General features: G+C 40.6%; 1 protein-coding gene across 1 annotated transcript; it reads left to right on the top strand.

The window, feature by feature from the left end:
- Window positions 1–5,418: 5,418 nt before the first annotated feature.
- On the top strand, window positions 5,419–15,529 carry DEMA1 (DPM1 ER membrane anchor 1). The gene is given in 5 exon segments (XM_089923138.1): window positions 5,419–12,005; window positions 12,007–12,014; window positions 12,247–12,364; window positions 12,750–12,969; window positions 13,739–15,529. Coding segments are annotated over 5 exon segments (630 nt in total). The 5' UTR covers window positions 5,419–11,897; the 3' UTR covers window positions 13,915–15,529.
- The last annotated feature ends 44 nt before the right edge of the window (window positions 15,530–15,573 follow it).

Genomic DNA, 15,573 nt, shown 5'->3' with positions numbered 1-15,573 from the left:
GAGGATTTAGCTTAATTAAAGTGTTTGAGTTGCATTCAATTGATGTAAGATATGGTCTTGCAATCCTTATTGGGCAGGGGTTAAGTAAAATTATACTTGCTTAGGGCTTTGAAGGCTCTTGGTCTGATTTAACCTAAACCCCTATAGTAGAATAAAGAATGTTGGTGTAAGAGGTAGGAGTATAGTGGATAATACAATTGCTGTTGGTAGGAGGGTTATTTGTTTTGTGGAGTGAAATTGTCATTTTATTTTTATGTTATTGGTGGAGGGGAATAGGGTTAATGCTGTGGAATAGGTGAGGCGTATATAGAAATATAGGTTGAGTAGAGCTGTGATAGCTATGAGGGTTGGTAGAATGAGGGTGTCATTTTTTGTTAGTTCTTGAATAATTATTCATTTGGGCATAAATCCTGTGAGTGGAGGGAGTCCTCCTATGGAGAGTAGGGTGAGTATAGTGAAGGTTGTTATAACAGGTATTGTATTTCACGTTTGGGATAGCAGTAGTGTAGTGGTGGTGGAGTTTTGGATAAGTAGCATGAATATGGTGAAGGTTATAATAATGTAAATTAATAGGTTTAGTAGGGTGAGGGTTGGGTTACACAATAGAATAGCAGTTATTCATCCCATGTGGGCAATTGATGAATAGGCTATAATTTTTCGGAGTTGTGTTTGATTCAGTCCACCTCAGCCTCCGATTAGGATGGATAGGAAAGATATAGTAATTATTAGGTGTAGGTTGATTGATGGTGAGATTTGGTAGAGGATTGAAATGGGTGCAAGTTTTTGTCATGTAAGAAGAATTAGTCCTGTGGTTAGGGGGACACCTTGTATAACTTCTGGCACTCAAAAGTGGAAAGGGGATAGTCCTAGTTTAATGGCTAGGGCTATTGTTATTAGGATGGATGCTGTTGGGTCGAATAATTTTATGATGGTTCATTGACCGGAGTGTATTAGGTTAATGATAATTGCTAGTATGAGTAGTGTGGATGCTGTGGTTTGTGCTAGAAAATATTTGGTTGAGGCCTCTGTGGCTCGAGGAGTAGGTTTTTTTTATTATGATGGGAATGATGGCCATCATGTTTATTTCTAGTCCAATTCAGGCAAATAGTCAATGAGAACTGATGGTAACAATTATTGTGCTTAAGGTGAGGGTTGTCAGTAGGATGATGGTGATGAATGGGTTAATTAGTATGGGAAGGATATGAACCAACCTTTTCGGGGTATGGGCCCGATAGCTTCTTTAGCTGACCTTACTATAGATTATGGTGTGATATGGTAGCACGGAGAATTTTGAATTCTTAAGGGTAGGTTCGATTCCTATTATTCTAGAAATAAGAGGATTTAAACCTCTATTATTCACTCTATCAAAGTAACTCTTTTGTCAGACATATTTCTTATGTTTATGTTTGAGGGGGGATGCCTGCTGTTATAATGGGTAGTGAGACATGTCATATGCAGAGGGCTAGTGTTAGTGGGAGGAAATTTTTTCAGAGTAGGTGCATTAGTTGGTCGTATCGGAATCGGGGGTAGGATGCTCAGATTCATAGGAAGGATATTGTTAATAACAGAGATTTGGCGATTAGGTTTGTTGTGCATAGTTCTGGCATGTAGGGGTCATGGAATGCACCTAGGAATAAGATAGTTGTAAATATGTTTATTATGATAATATTAGCATATTCTGCTAGGAAGAACAGGGCGAAAGGGCCTGCTGCGTATTCTACATTAAAGCCAGATACGAGTTCTGATTCTCCTTCTGTAAGGTCGAAGGGGGCTCGGTTAGTTTCTGCTAAGGTAGAGATAAATCATATTATGGCTAATGGTCATGAGGGGAAGAGTAATCATAATTTTTCTTGTGTAGTGGTTAATGTGGATAAAGTGAAGGAGCCGTTTATCAGGAGTACTGATAGGAGAATAATGGCTAATGTTACCTCATATGAGATTGTTTGTGCTACTGCTCGTAGTGCTCCGATCAAGGCATATTTTGAGTTAGAAGCTCATCCAGACCATAGGATAGAGTAGACAGCTAGGCTGGATATTGCTAGTATGAACAGTACCCCTAGGTTTATGTTGATGAGGGGGTGGGGTATAGGTAGAGGGGCTCATATTGTGAGGGCTAGGGTTAGTGCAAGTACAGGTGCGATGATGAATATGGTGGTAGAGGATGTGGCTGGTCGTAAGGGTTCTTTAGTAAATAGTTTGATCGCATCGGCGAAAGGTTGTAGTAAGCCATGTGGACCTACGATGTTTGGTCCTTTTCGGAGTTGTATGTAGCCTAGGATTTTGCGTTCTACTAATGTTAGAAATGCTACAGTTAAAAGGATAGGAAGGATGAGTGTTAAAATGTTAATTATAAACATTTGTTGAGGAGAGGATTTGAACCTCTGGGTATAAAGGCTTAAGTTTTATGCAATTGCCGTACTCTGCCACCCCAACAAAGCCCTGGTTTCGGGCAGAGTATGTTTGCGCTAGTTTATTAGGTTGAGACTGGATCACTAATTGTTTGAAGGCGCTTTTTTGAAGTTGGCCTTATTTCTCTTGTCCTTTCGTACTGGGAGAAATGCGTAATAGATAGAAACCGACCTGGATTGCTCCGGTCTGAACTCAGATCACGTAGGACTTTAATCGTTGAACAAACGAACCCTTAATAGCGGCTACACCATTAGGATGTCCTGATCCAACATCGAGGTCGTAAACCCTATTGTCGATATGGACTCTAGAATAGGATTGCGCTGTTATCCCTAGGGTAACTTGTTCCGTTGATCAAAATTTTGGATCAATAAGTGATACTACACTTTGGCCAGTAGGCCTAGGTTTTAGTCACTCGGAGGGTTTTTTGTACTCCAAGGTCACCCCAACCGAAATTGTCAACCCATATAAAACTTTGTTATCCCTTGGCGGTATTGCTTTGTGATTTTTGGGTTGATTAATTAAAGCTCCATAGGGTCTTCTCGTCTTATTGTATCATCCCCGCCTCTTCACGGGGAGGTCAATTTCACTGATTAAAAGTAAGAGACAGTAAAACCCTCGTGTGGCCATTCATACAAATCCTTATTTAGAGAACAAGTGATTATGCTACCTTTGCACGGTCAAGATACCGTGGCCGTTTAACGATTAGTCACTGGGCAGGCAGTGCCTCTAATACTAGTTATGCTAGAGGTGATGTTTTTGGTAAACAGGCGGGGTTTGTGTTTGACGAGTTCCTTTTACTTTTTTTAATCTTTCCTTGGTGCACGCCTGTGTTGGGTTAACAGTGTAGTTAATAAATAAATTAGTGTTGGGTTATATTTATTGACTGTTATTTATCAGTATAATATCAGTTACTGATGTAAGCTTGTGCGAGGAGAAATTTTTTCTTTTTACTCATGTTAACAGTATTACTTCTATAATTAAATAGATTAGTCCAATAATCAGGCTAGGAGTTGTGTTATCTATTGTTGGAATTAAAACTTATTTTTGTTGTTGAGCTTGAACGCTTTCTTAATTGGTGGCTGCTTTTAGGACAACTATGGTTTAAGTTTTATGTTACTCTCTAGTAAAGGTTGTATCCATTTCTAAAAAGCTGTACCTTTTTAGACTAACAATTAAACATACGTTGAAACTTGATGTGGTTTTTAGTATTGTTTAATGTTGAACTGAAATTCCTTTTTTGAACAACCAGCTATCACCAGGCTCGTTAGGCTTTTCACTTCTACTTATAAGTCTTCTCACTATTTTGCCACATAGATGAGTTTGTTCTAGTTACTGCTTGTAAGTAGCTCGTCTGGTTTCGGGTAGTTTAACTTAAGGTCTCTTTGCTAAATTATTACTAGTTAAGTCATTATGCAAAAGGTACAAGGGGTAAGCTTTGCTTTTTTTTACTTTTAATAATTCTTTCATCTTTCCCTTACGGTACTTTCTCTATAGCGCCATTGATAATTAAATTTCTATCTCCTATACTTTAAACACATGGTGAATGTTTTATTTGATTAACTTATAGTAGTAGCGATGTGGGGGGGGGCATGGGCTAGATATAGTTCAAGATGTGCACGAATTGTGAAATCTTCTAGGTGTAAACTAGGTGCTTTATTTAAGCTACATCTTGTTTTATCCAAGCACACCTTCCGGTATGCTTACCTTGTTATGACTTGTCTCCTCTTGTATACTTGCTTAGCATGGGTTAGTGATCTGGGGCTTTGCTGTGATACTTGAGGAGGGTGACGGGTGGTGTGTGCGTGCTTCATGGCCTTATTCAATTAAGCATTCTACTCTTAATTTACTGCTAAATCCTCCTTTAGTTTTTAGTTTTCATAAAAACTTTCGTGTGAATTTAAGGGGTGTTCTTATTGTAGAAAATGTAGCCCATTTCTTCCCAACCCATAGGTTACACCTTGACCTAACGTTTTTATGTGCGATAGTTGTGCTTACTTTCGTTCCTTTTTAGGGTTTGCTGAAGATGGCGGTATATAGACTGAAGTAGCAAGGATTGGTGAGGTTGATCGTGGTTTATCGTTTACAGAACAGGCTCCTCTAGAGGGATATGAAGCACCACCGAGTCCTTTGAGTTTTGGGCTGTTGCCGATAGTACTCTGGCGAATAGTCTTGTTTTAGGACTACTTAAGTTTACGACTAAGCATAGTGGGGTATCTAATCCCAGTTTGGGTCTTAGTTGTCGTGTACTCAGTTTATGGTAAAGTCACTTTCGTGGTTTAACTTAAATTTAATTATGGCCTTCTACAGCTTAATTAAGGTTTGACTTTATTTTGCATTATTCCTTGACACTCTTTACGCCGGATGTCTATTAATTTGGGTCAATCGTATGACCGCTGTGGCTGGCACGAAATTTACCAACCCTAATTAGCATGGCTAGGTCAAACTGTCGTTCATGGCCTAATTTTTGTCACTGCTGTCTCCCGTGGGGGTGTGGCTAAGCAAGGCGTTGTGAGCTACTAATATAGTGTGCTTGATGCCTGCTCCTTTTAGTCTTTATGATTTGAAGGGCATTCTCACTGGGATGCGGATGCTTGCATGTGTAAGGCTGCTAAGAACTAATAGAAAGGCTAGGACCAAACCTTTGTGTTGATGGGGCGGTAAAGCCCATCTAGACATTTTCAGTGTCTTGCTTTTTGAAAATTTAAGCTACATTAACCCGTGGAGTAGGAAATTATTTGTATGATTTCATTATGGGGCTTGTGTCAGATTTAGTATTGATTTATGAAAAAAAGTGCTCGTAGATCTAGGGACGAAGCAGTCTAGGGGGGTGGTGAATATTAAAGCAGACGATCAGTTTTGTAGTGAGCTCCTCTGAATGTGAACTGGTGCTGGTCCCTAATTGTCACTGGTCTGAAACTAAATGCAGAAATTGAGAGTAAATACCTAGAAACTTTAAATAACTATTTTACATTGCTGTGATATCCAAGTGTTTCATTGCTTTAGTTTTGTTTTACTAAAATATTGGTCCTCAGTGGACTGAGATTAAAAATAAAAATCTGGGGGCTTCCCTGGTGGCGCAGTGGTTGAGAGTCTGCCTGCCGATGCAGGAGATGTGGGTTCGTGCCCCGGTCCGGGAGGATCCCACATGCCGCAGAGCGGCTGGGCCCGTGAGCCATGGCTGCTGAGCCTGCGCGTCCGGAGCCTGTGCTCCACAACGGGAGAGGCCACAATAGTGAGAGGCCCGCGTACCACAAAAAACAAACAAACAAACAAACAAACAAACCTGCTCCTTCACCACAGCGAGTTAGTGAAGCTCTGCCCTAGATAATTCCTTAATATCCTTTTCAGAAATGTTGAGATCAAAACTAAAAACTAAGACATTAAAATAAGATATAAAAAATCATAACAGTACAAATGAATTAGAGAAAATTATGTTTAGAAGGAAATAAAAGCAAGCTTACAGATTGAACAAAATGAATAGAAAAGTAGAAAACAAAACAAAACCACTGCCATCAACCTCTAAGCCTCGAGCTCCCAAACTAAAACACCAAAGGAAGTCTCCCATGTGCCTCTTGGTTATGGCTCTCACTGCTTGTTACAGGTGCTGGGTTTTTGCAGGGTTGGGAAATGGGAAAGGGGCTTGAGAACAATTTAAGTGCAAAAGCAGCTTATACAAACCCTGGGGTAGGAAAGAATGTCGTATTGCCTCTTCCCTGGGTTGGATTCCTGAGGTCAGGAAGGCTCCCAGGAACTGATGAATCAGGTCAGCTTTAACACTCTTCTCAGACATCTCAGGAGTGTAGAATCAAAACCGATCTGGTTTTCAAAGTCGGTGGAATTTGATCCTCACTGACCGTGTAGCATGGGGCAAGGCAGAAGATGCTCAAATATGAGGCAAGAACCTTTTCCTCTGCCTGCAGCCGAGCTATACCCTCCACAAACCAGAAGGGTAGAATAGGACCCACAGGGATGATGGCTCAGTGGTGGCTGAATCCTCAACTCTATATTCTTCCATCCTCACGAAGCCTGCAAGACAGAGGGACTTGTAAAATGTGGCCTAGGATGGGTGTATGCACGGGTGTTGTGGCTATCGTGGTTGAAGCCGGGAATGTATTTACGCAATTTTAGTGGTTATAATGTAATATTAATAGTACACTGCTTCTGACATACTCTCCCTCAAAGACATTTCAATTCCAGATGGATAGATATTAGCTATAAAGTGTTGCTAAATCTTTTGCAGTGAATTTGTAGGCTCTTCTGCTTAACTGGCATTTTGGAATTGGTGCCTGTCTCCTTAATGAGAGAAGTGTTGTCTTGGTGTCATCACCTCTGCCAAGGGTAGCGTTTCCTGTTGTCTAGCTCAGTGTTACTTGTTCCCTGAGAAACAACGGGGTGATGAATGGATTGCCTAAAAACCTTATCAAGCTGCAGTGACTTTCTGAAGTTTTCAACAGTTTCTGTGTGAAAAGGTTAACTGTGAATCATAAATAATGGTTTCTCAACAGAACGTTTCTCTTGTGTGGACATTATATGTACTGACATACTAGCCATTTACCTTGATGTTTAATATCATTTTTTTCTTCCTTCCTCTAGTAAGAAGTGACAGGTTTTGTCCATTAAGGTAGAAGGATAAAACTGTGTCAATCCAAGTGCCCTGTTAAATATCATAGCTCGATGTTGATGAGTTTCAGTAACTTCCACTTAGCTTTCCAAAATCTAAAATAAGACCTCCAAGCAGCCCCACTAGCTGGGGTAGGGAAAAAGGCTGCACTAATCTGATGAAAGAGAAAAGGTACTCATTTTATTCCACTTGTCCTTGGAGGCTAGAGGGAACATATCTGATGTTCAACAAAGTCAGGACGTGGCTGATGGGCTCAGTGGCTCTTGTGTGAGGAATCAAGGAATCTCAGGTTAGGAATCGAGGGCTCGGAAAGGGAGGCAGTATGATGCTGGTTACATTGTATTTTGGTCATGAATCTTGGATTGCAAGAGACATAAACCCCACTCAAACCAGCTTAAGCCAAAATGTTATATTAGCATTGGCTCATATAACTGAAAGCCCCACTTCCAGTCCACACTGAAAATCAAGGCTTCAAGCATGATTAGATCAAGCAGAGTCATGTACAATTTGTCTCTCTCCATACACCTCTCTCAGCCCTATTCTATTCTGTGCCGATAGTTTCTGCAAATGTCTTGACATTGAGACTAACCGAGCTGGTTAGGTCACATGTTGACCCTTGAACTGTAGACTGTTCTGATCAGCCAGGCCTGGGTCCTGTGCTCATTCCTGATTTCCAAGTTCAGGCAGCTGTGACTTGTGGGTGCCCTGAATGTTCTCATCTTGATCCTGCAATTCAGGGATCATACTTTGTCAGAGGAGCTCACCAGATCACATGGATCAAGGCCTTAGGGAAGTGGCTGGGGATTTACATGCACCCTGGACCCATCTGGAGCACAAATTGCTGTGGAATCTGTTGCCAGGAGTCCATATCCTCTGGCCACCACCCCAAAGGAGACTGAAGGCAGGAGGGGGAGGCATGTCTGTGGCTGGAGCTGAACGGGACAAGGGTTTGGGATGCAGGCAGGTGACATGGTGTGTCACTGAGCGAAAGCAAGAAGGAAGGAAGGCCAGTGGGTGGTGATGACATCGTGGAAGAGGGGTCCAAGAACCAAGTCTTGGAGGATTTAGAGGTGGGGACACGTAAAGGGCTGAGGTAGGGGGAGGACAATTACAGTGGGGAAACAAACTGAGCAAATGGATGGAGGTTGAAACAAGATCTCTATGTGCTGGGTGTCTTGTTTCTCCCGTTCCTGCCTTGTACCAGGCCACTTTACAGATGAGTTACCCTTCCTTTTTTGCACAAATAATTTTTTTAAATTGTGATAAAATATATGCAACACAAAATTTACCATTTTAACCATTTTTCAGTGTACAGTTCAGTGGCATTAAGTACATTCACATTGCTGTGTAACCATCACCACCATCCATCTCCAGAACTCTTTCACCATTCCAAACTGAAACTCTATATCCATTAAACAATAACTCACCATTTCCCCCTTGCCCCAGCACCTGGTAACCACTACTCTATTTTCTGTATCTATGAATTTGACTATTCTAGGAATGTGATATAAGTGGACTCATGCAATATGTGTCCTTTTGTATCTAGCTTACTTCACTTAGCATAATGCCTTCACCTGTTCATCCACGTGTAGTGTACCAAAATTTCATTCCTTTTTAAGGCTGTACAGCGTTCCATTGTATGTGTATGCCACATTTTGTTTATCCACTTACCTGTCGATGCATACTTTGGTTGTTTCTACCTTTTGGGTATTGTGAATAATCCTGCTATGAACATGGGTGTACCGTTTAGAGTCCCTGCTTTTACTTCATTTGTGTATATACTCAGAAGTGGAATTGCTGGATCATATGGAATTCTGTGTTTAATTTTTTGAAGAACTGACATACTGTTTTCCACGGTGACTGCACCATTTTACATTTGCAACAGCAATGCACAAGAGTTCCAATTTCTCCACATCCTTACCAATACTTGGTTTTGTTTTTTCTTTGTTTTTTAATAATAGCCTTTTAATGGGGTGTGAGGTGATATCTCACTGTGATTTTGATTAGCTCCTTAATGATTAGTGATGTTGCATCTTTTCATGTACTTGTTGACCATTAGTATATCTTCTCTGGAGAAACATCTAATCAAGTCCTTTGCCCATATATGAATTGGATTTTGTTATTGTTGTTGTTGTTGAGTTATAGGAGTTCTGTATATATTCTGGATACTAATCTGTTATCAAATATATGATTTGCAAATATTTTCTCACCATTGGGTATGATATTAGCTGTGGGGTTTCTATATATGGCCTTTACTATGTTGGGGTCATTTCCTTCTATTCCTACTTTGTTGAGTGTTTTATCATGAAAGGATGGTAAATTTTGGTGAATGCCTTTCCTTCATCGAGATGATCATTTCCTCCCCTTCATTCCATTAATGAAGTGTATTAATGTGGTGTATTATGTTGATTTTTGTATGTTGCACTATCTTTGCATTCTAAGAATAAGTCCCACTTGGTCATGGTGTATAATCCTTTTAATATTCTGCTGCTAAATTCAGTTTGCTATTACTTTGTTGGGGATTTTTGCTTCAATATTCATGAGAGATATTGGTCTTTAGGCTTTTTTTTTTTTTTTTTTTTTTTTGTGGTATCTTTGCCTGGCTTTGGTATCAAGGTAATGCTGGCCTTATAGAATGAGTTAGGAAGGATTCCTTTTTCTTCAAGTTTTTTGGATTAGTTTGAGAAACACTGATGTTTGTTCTTCTTTAAATGTTTGATAGTATTCCTCAGTGAAACCATCTGGTCCAGGACTTTTCTTTGTTGGGAGGTTGTTTGTTTGTTGATTCAGCCTGCTTATTATAGTTCTATTCAGATGTTCTATTTCTTCATGATTCAGCCTTGGTAGGTTTTTTGTTTCTAGGAATTTTTCCATTTCATCTAGGTTATTCAGTTTGTTAGCATACAATTGTTCATAATACTCTCTTAGAATATTTTTTATTTCTGTAGAATTGGTAGTAATGTTCCACTACCAATAACCTTTGAGCACATGCCTTCTGTGTGTAAGGCACACTGTGTTAGGTTCTGTAGACCTATCTCTGAGTAAGATTCCATGGCATCACAAAGTTTACAGTCCAATGCATTTAAAATGTGATTTAGAGACCAAAGTTTGATAACCTTCCAGTTTTCAGAATTTGTATTAACTATACTCTAATTATATTAACTATACATATTCAGAATTATGTTAACTAACAATTTAGGATATCTGTTCGCAAGCCGCATTCAGTGAAAGAAAGCCCTAACGATGCAGTCTTACCAGCCCTTACTTTTTGCTACTACTGTATTCTTGCCAAAGGTCCCTGGTCTCAGAATATGTGTTATGTGCAGCAAACAATCTTGGAGACAGAGCCAACCAGCAAGAGTGCACTCTAGTCCCGCATTACTCTTTGCACCACACACACTCAAATTTAGGCACGGGGATGAAAAATTATACCTTTTTATTCAGGTATAATATCCACACCATAGTGCACATGAAGTGCACTGATCTTAAGCACACAGTCCGAAGGGTTTTTATGTATATCTGGACCTGTGTAACCACCAGCAGGTAGATATAAAACGTTACCATTGTGCGTTACTAGAATACATGAGACATGAGAAGATTGGGGCTCTTAAAATCTCAGTCTGGCAGCAGCGTAGTGTAAGGAGGGTGAGACAGGCTCTGAGTCTTAATCTGGGAGCTTTAGCTGGAGGAAGCCTCCAAAAATTCTGCAAAAATTCACGTTCATATGTTCACATATTCTGCAAAATCAGCTTTGGCCTGAGCCCTCCAACAAACTCTACACACACACACACACACACACACACACATTCATTCAACATTTATGGAATTTGCAGGTTCTGACTTGGTGGAGAATTCAAAGATAAAGAAATCAATGTCCCTGCCCCTCTAGAGAAGAGCCAGTGTCACTGCAGCCCAAAAACCCCCAGGGCTCACCTTCGGACTTTTTCAGACATGGTGGGCAGCAGCTGCCATACTCCTTATATCCTCCTGTTCTCAGAAAATCCTAGCACTACTCTCCCCGTCCTTGTCATGGGCATCACTTACTCACCTGAAGTTAGGTCAGGCGGGGGGTCATCTTTACTCTGATCTTCTTATTCTACTCCTGCTTCTTCAGCTCTGGCCTCCAGAGCTGCCACCTTTTTTGTATGTCCAGGAATTACGTCCGATGATGTGGGATCTGAAGGACGTGGGCTAGTTAGCCTGGAGAGAACACCATTATGAAGTAAGTCGATTACTGACCACAGGGCTGTGGAGAGGAATTATATAAGAAGGAAGTGGACTGATTGTTCATGGTCTGTGAAAGAAACAGTAACATAGGTTCAGGTTAAGAAAGGAGAGATGGTATTTCGAGTGTAGGAAGAAAATCCTTATCCAAAGCCACTCCAGACCTCTCAGAGGGGAGGACAGATAGACTGCCGCCCAGGGGGGAGTTTCGTGGTTCTTCTGACTTCAGGTGATGGGTGGGGTTGGCCTGGTGCTCTGATCCCTCTAACTCAACGGTTCCATGATTCTATGATGTCACTGCAGAAGGAAGAATGGGGAGCTGGGCTCAGCTCCAGCTGCTCAAATTCCTCTGTCGTCTGAATTCTGATAGTTTTGGGGTGAGGGGAGGTGGGCCAAGTCCCACGTGCCCCAGCTCAGTCTCCGCTCTAGCCACCTCAGCCCCTACCACGTTTGTGGAGAGAAATTAACCCGTGTGAGTCCACGCCACCAAAGCAAGCAGAGCATATCTGATGAAGCGGATCCAAAGAACAACAATGAAAGCACCCTTTTATTCTTCTGTTTCCAGAAAATTTAAAGAACAAGAGAACTACATTCAAACTGAGCTGGAAAAGTATATCTGGACGATCTGTGACTGTGAGAGTGGATGAGTCTTCTAGCTAACCCTATGAGCTTTGAAACCACAGCATTCACTTTCTTCGTCATCCTTCTAATTTGCCTCAGTTGCATCTTCTTTTTATTGGTGGTTTTTTTAATATAAATGGTATAAATCCATGCTGATAAATTGGGATCAGATTTAAAGTCACACTAGTAAATGTATCTAGAAATAATATAAAACAATTTAAAATGCAGCAAATAATAAGGCTGTAGCTATCTGTTTTTCCTATTTCAGGGTTTTAGAAATGCTAATTTCCTGTTTAAAAGTGAAGTTCCTTTCCAAGCCTTAACATCAAGACCATTCTTTCTTTTCCAAATTTTTTCATTTTTGATTTCAGTTCCCAAAGCAGGACAGATGAAGAGACAGAAAAAGGTCCTTGTATAGATGCTAATGGAGGTGAAGATTGTACAGCTGCTAATACAGAGATGAACAATTCAGGAGACAAAGAAAAGTAGGTCTGCATCTTAGACTGTGGTAGAACGCCATTTTTGTGTGTGATAATGGTGGCTAAGATGTATGAATTTTAAAAACCTTCGGGCTTCCCTGATGGCTCAGTGGTTGAGAATCTGCCTGCTAATGCAGGGGACACGGGTTCGAGCCCTGGTCTGGGAAGATCCCACATGCCGCGGAGCAACTAGGCCCATGAGCCACAACTACTGAGCCTGCGCGTCTGGAGCCTGTGCTCCACAACGGGAGAGGCCACGACAGGGAGAGGCCCGTGCACTGCGATGAAGAGTGGCCTCCGCTTGCCACAACTAGAGGAAGCCCCCGCACAGAAACGAAGACCCAACACAGCCAAAAATAAAAATAAATAAATTTAAAAAAAAACAAAAAAACAAGAACCTTGCTGATTGATTTTCTACGACTCTTGTACCCACGAGGCCTGGCATTCTTGTCCAGAGACAGAGTAAAGCAGTGGTGGCCACACCCTTAGGAAATGGAGAGGATGTGAAAGATGAAGGGGAGGACAAAATAAAAGAGAAGCAAAGGGCTGAGAATGCTGGAGAAAATGGTCAAGAGGTGATGGGCTTTTCTACTCTTAAGGGGCATTTAGAGTTTGATTGAAGAAGAGGTAAATTCCTTGGCTAGGTATAATGAAGGATGGTCTTGTCTGTAACTTAGGTTTGTATCTGGAAGGAGTGCAATGTTCACAGTCATCTAAAACATTCTTCTTAGCTTATTGCTTCATTTTGTTAAGTCAGTTACACATGCCATGCCTGGACACTTGTTCCATCTTCATTCTTACATTTGTGGTTTTCTTAATAACTCCCCTTCATTTTGCTTTACTCAGAATCCTAAGATGTTAGAGCTGGAAGAGGCCTTGGAGATCATTTGGGGATCCAACGCTCTCATGTTACAAATGAGAAAATAAGATGCATTGTTCAAAGTCACTTCTCCGCCATGGCTGAGCTCAGGACCAGACCCCAAATGCCTGTTCTACTTCCAGGCTCCTTCTACAACAGCCTGTAAACATTGCCAGGGCATTCTTGAGCTCCATGTTTGGGGCTCCCTAATAAGAACAACTCACGTGCCCTCCCAACATAAGACCCATGGCCAGTTGGAGACAGAATGATGGTCCAGGTGGCTCTTGGGTTTGACTGCTTTGTAGAGAGAATAACACGTCACCAACGGCTATTTGAATATAGCAATGTGTGCTTTTATAACCATAGAAATATGAAAATTAGATCATGATGGATTACTACTGCTTTCCTATATCATTTAGAAATCCTTTTTCTGTTTCTCACTAACAAGGTACATATAACCTATATTTTTAAAAGCAGGGCTCTTGCATTCATAAATTGATCATTTATACTATTCCATTCTCTTACAGAATGACTATTTGCAAAAACCACCCATACCTGTCACTGGAAGTCCTTCAGTTGTTGATAACCATAAAAGACCTTTAAAAGGAGTGACATTTTCTAGGGAGGTAATTGTTGTGGACCTTGGAAAGGACAATCCTATAGCTCGAAGCTATACTTGATTACATAAAGAGAGAAAATGAAGCTCAAAAAAGGCTGAGAGTGAAAGAGATGCAACCTTAGACTAACAATGAAATGGCTGGGGGTACAAAATCATGTGGAAACAGCAAAATAATGGGGAATTAAGTAAATACAGATAGTATTTCACCTTTTTGCAAAAGAGGTGGAGTACGTGCAAAATTCTATAAGTAGAATACCCAGACCTTGAATACAGATTTTTTTAAAAACTCAAATCTGAGCTCAAGAAATTGATTGTATTGTGTCCTTAAAACTTTGTCTACTCAAACACTGTTCTAACATGTGAATAAAGTTATTTGTGTTTGTGCAGATGTCTTTTAGGTAAATAATATTCAAGGGGGACTTTGGAAACAGCACAGGTTCTTGATGCTTTGATCACAGACATTTATGACCGAATAACATTACTGCTATCATCATGGAAACTTTCATGTAGCATCTCCTACTATATAATTCCCTTTGAATTCAGTCCTGAAACCTTTCTTGTCCTGACAACTGCTTTTTAAGATCGATACCAAAACAACTACCATCAACCGACAGAATATCCTGTTACTTAGGCAAATCCTGAGATTATACTATTCTTGATTTCAGTAGTTTAAAATTTCCTTTTCATATGTGGAATATGACAGTACAGACCAGTACAACATCATCCAAACCATTGCAGTAAACATCTGTAAGATACGTAAGGGGCTATGAGAGAGGTAAAAAGCAGAAAACATAGCATTTGATTCAGGGGCCTAGCGCATTGTCATGTATACGGCATACGCTTAATAAATATTTATTGAGTGATTGGGAGAATAAGTGATAAAATAATTTAGAATGTGTGATTGATGCTAAATGGGAAGTATTGACACCCTTTGATGGGGAGAAGTCCCTGTGGTCTGGGACCATTCCACTGTGGGGAGGAGAAGGGACTTAACGGAATGGAAAGATTGTCTAATACAAGCAGAGGGAAGAGTGTATTTCCAATGGTGACAGGCACAAGCCAAGGCAAAGAGGTGAGAAAGTGTATTGAGTTTGGTGGGCACCAGTTAGCTGGAGCCAGGCTGGCATTGAGGAGAGTTGAAAGGTAACAGCAAAGTGTAGTGAGGGGTCAGAGTAAGGTAACCCTGAGGATCCCAGACTAGAGGTATAGGGTGGAGAATGGAGTAAAGCAGTGTGCACTGGGGGAGGGGGTCTACAGAAGTATTCATTCAGAGCCTGTGAGTTGTCTACAGGCACTTAAAAAGATTGATCTTTCACCTGATGGTAACATTAAATTTTTTTTAAATTTTTAATTGTAAACTACACAGAAAAATTTTTTGAATTTTATTTATTTTTTATACAGCAGGTTCTTATTAGTTATCTATTTCATACATATTAGTGTATACATGTCAATCCCAACCTCCCAATTCATCCCACCCCCACCCCCACCCCACACCCCACTTTCCCCACTTTGTGTCCATACGTTTGTTCTCTACATCTGTGTCTCCATTTCTACCCTGCAAACCGGTTCATCTGTACCATTTTTCTAGGTTCCACATATATGCGTTAACATACAATATTTGTTTTTCTCTTTCTGACTTCACTCTGTATGACAGTTTCTAGATCCATCCCCGTCTCTACAAATGACCCAATTTTGTTCCGTTTTATGGCTGAGTAATATTCCATTGTATATATGTGCCACA

This window comes from Delphinapterus leucas, chromosome 13 (assembly GCF_059928025.1).
Source record: "Delphinapterus leucas isolate spDelLeu-1000000601 "Yukka" chromosome 13, BTC_Dleu_Yukka2, whole genome shotgun sequence".
NCBI lineage: Eukaryota > Metazoa > Chordata > Mammalia > Artiodactyla > Monodontidae > Delphinapterus > Delphinapterus leucas.
The sequence above is the reverse complement of the archived record's forward strand: the minus strand, read 5'-3'. Positions and strand labels throughout refer to the sequence as shown.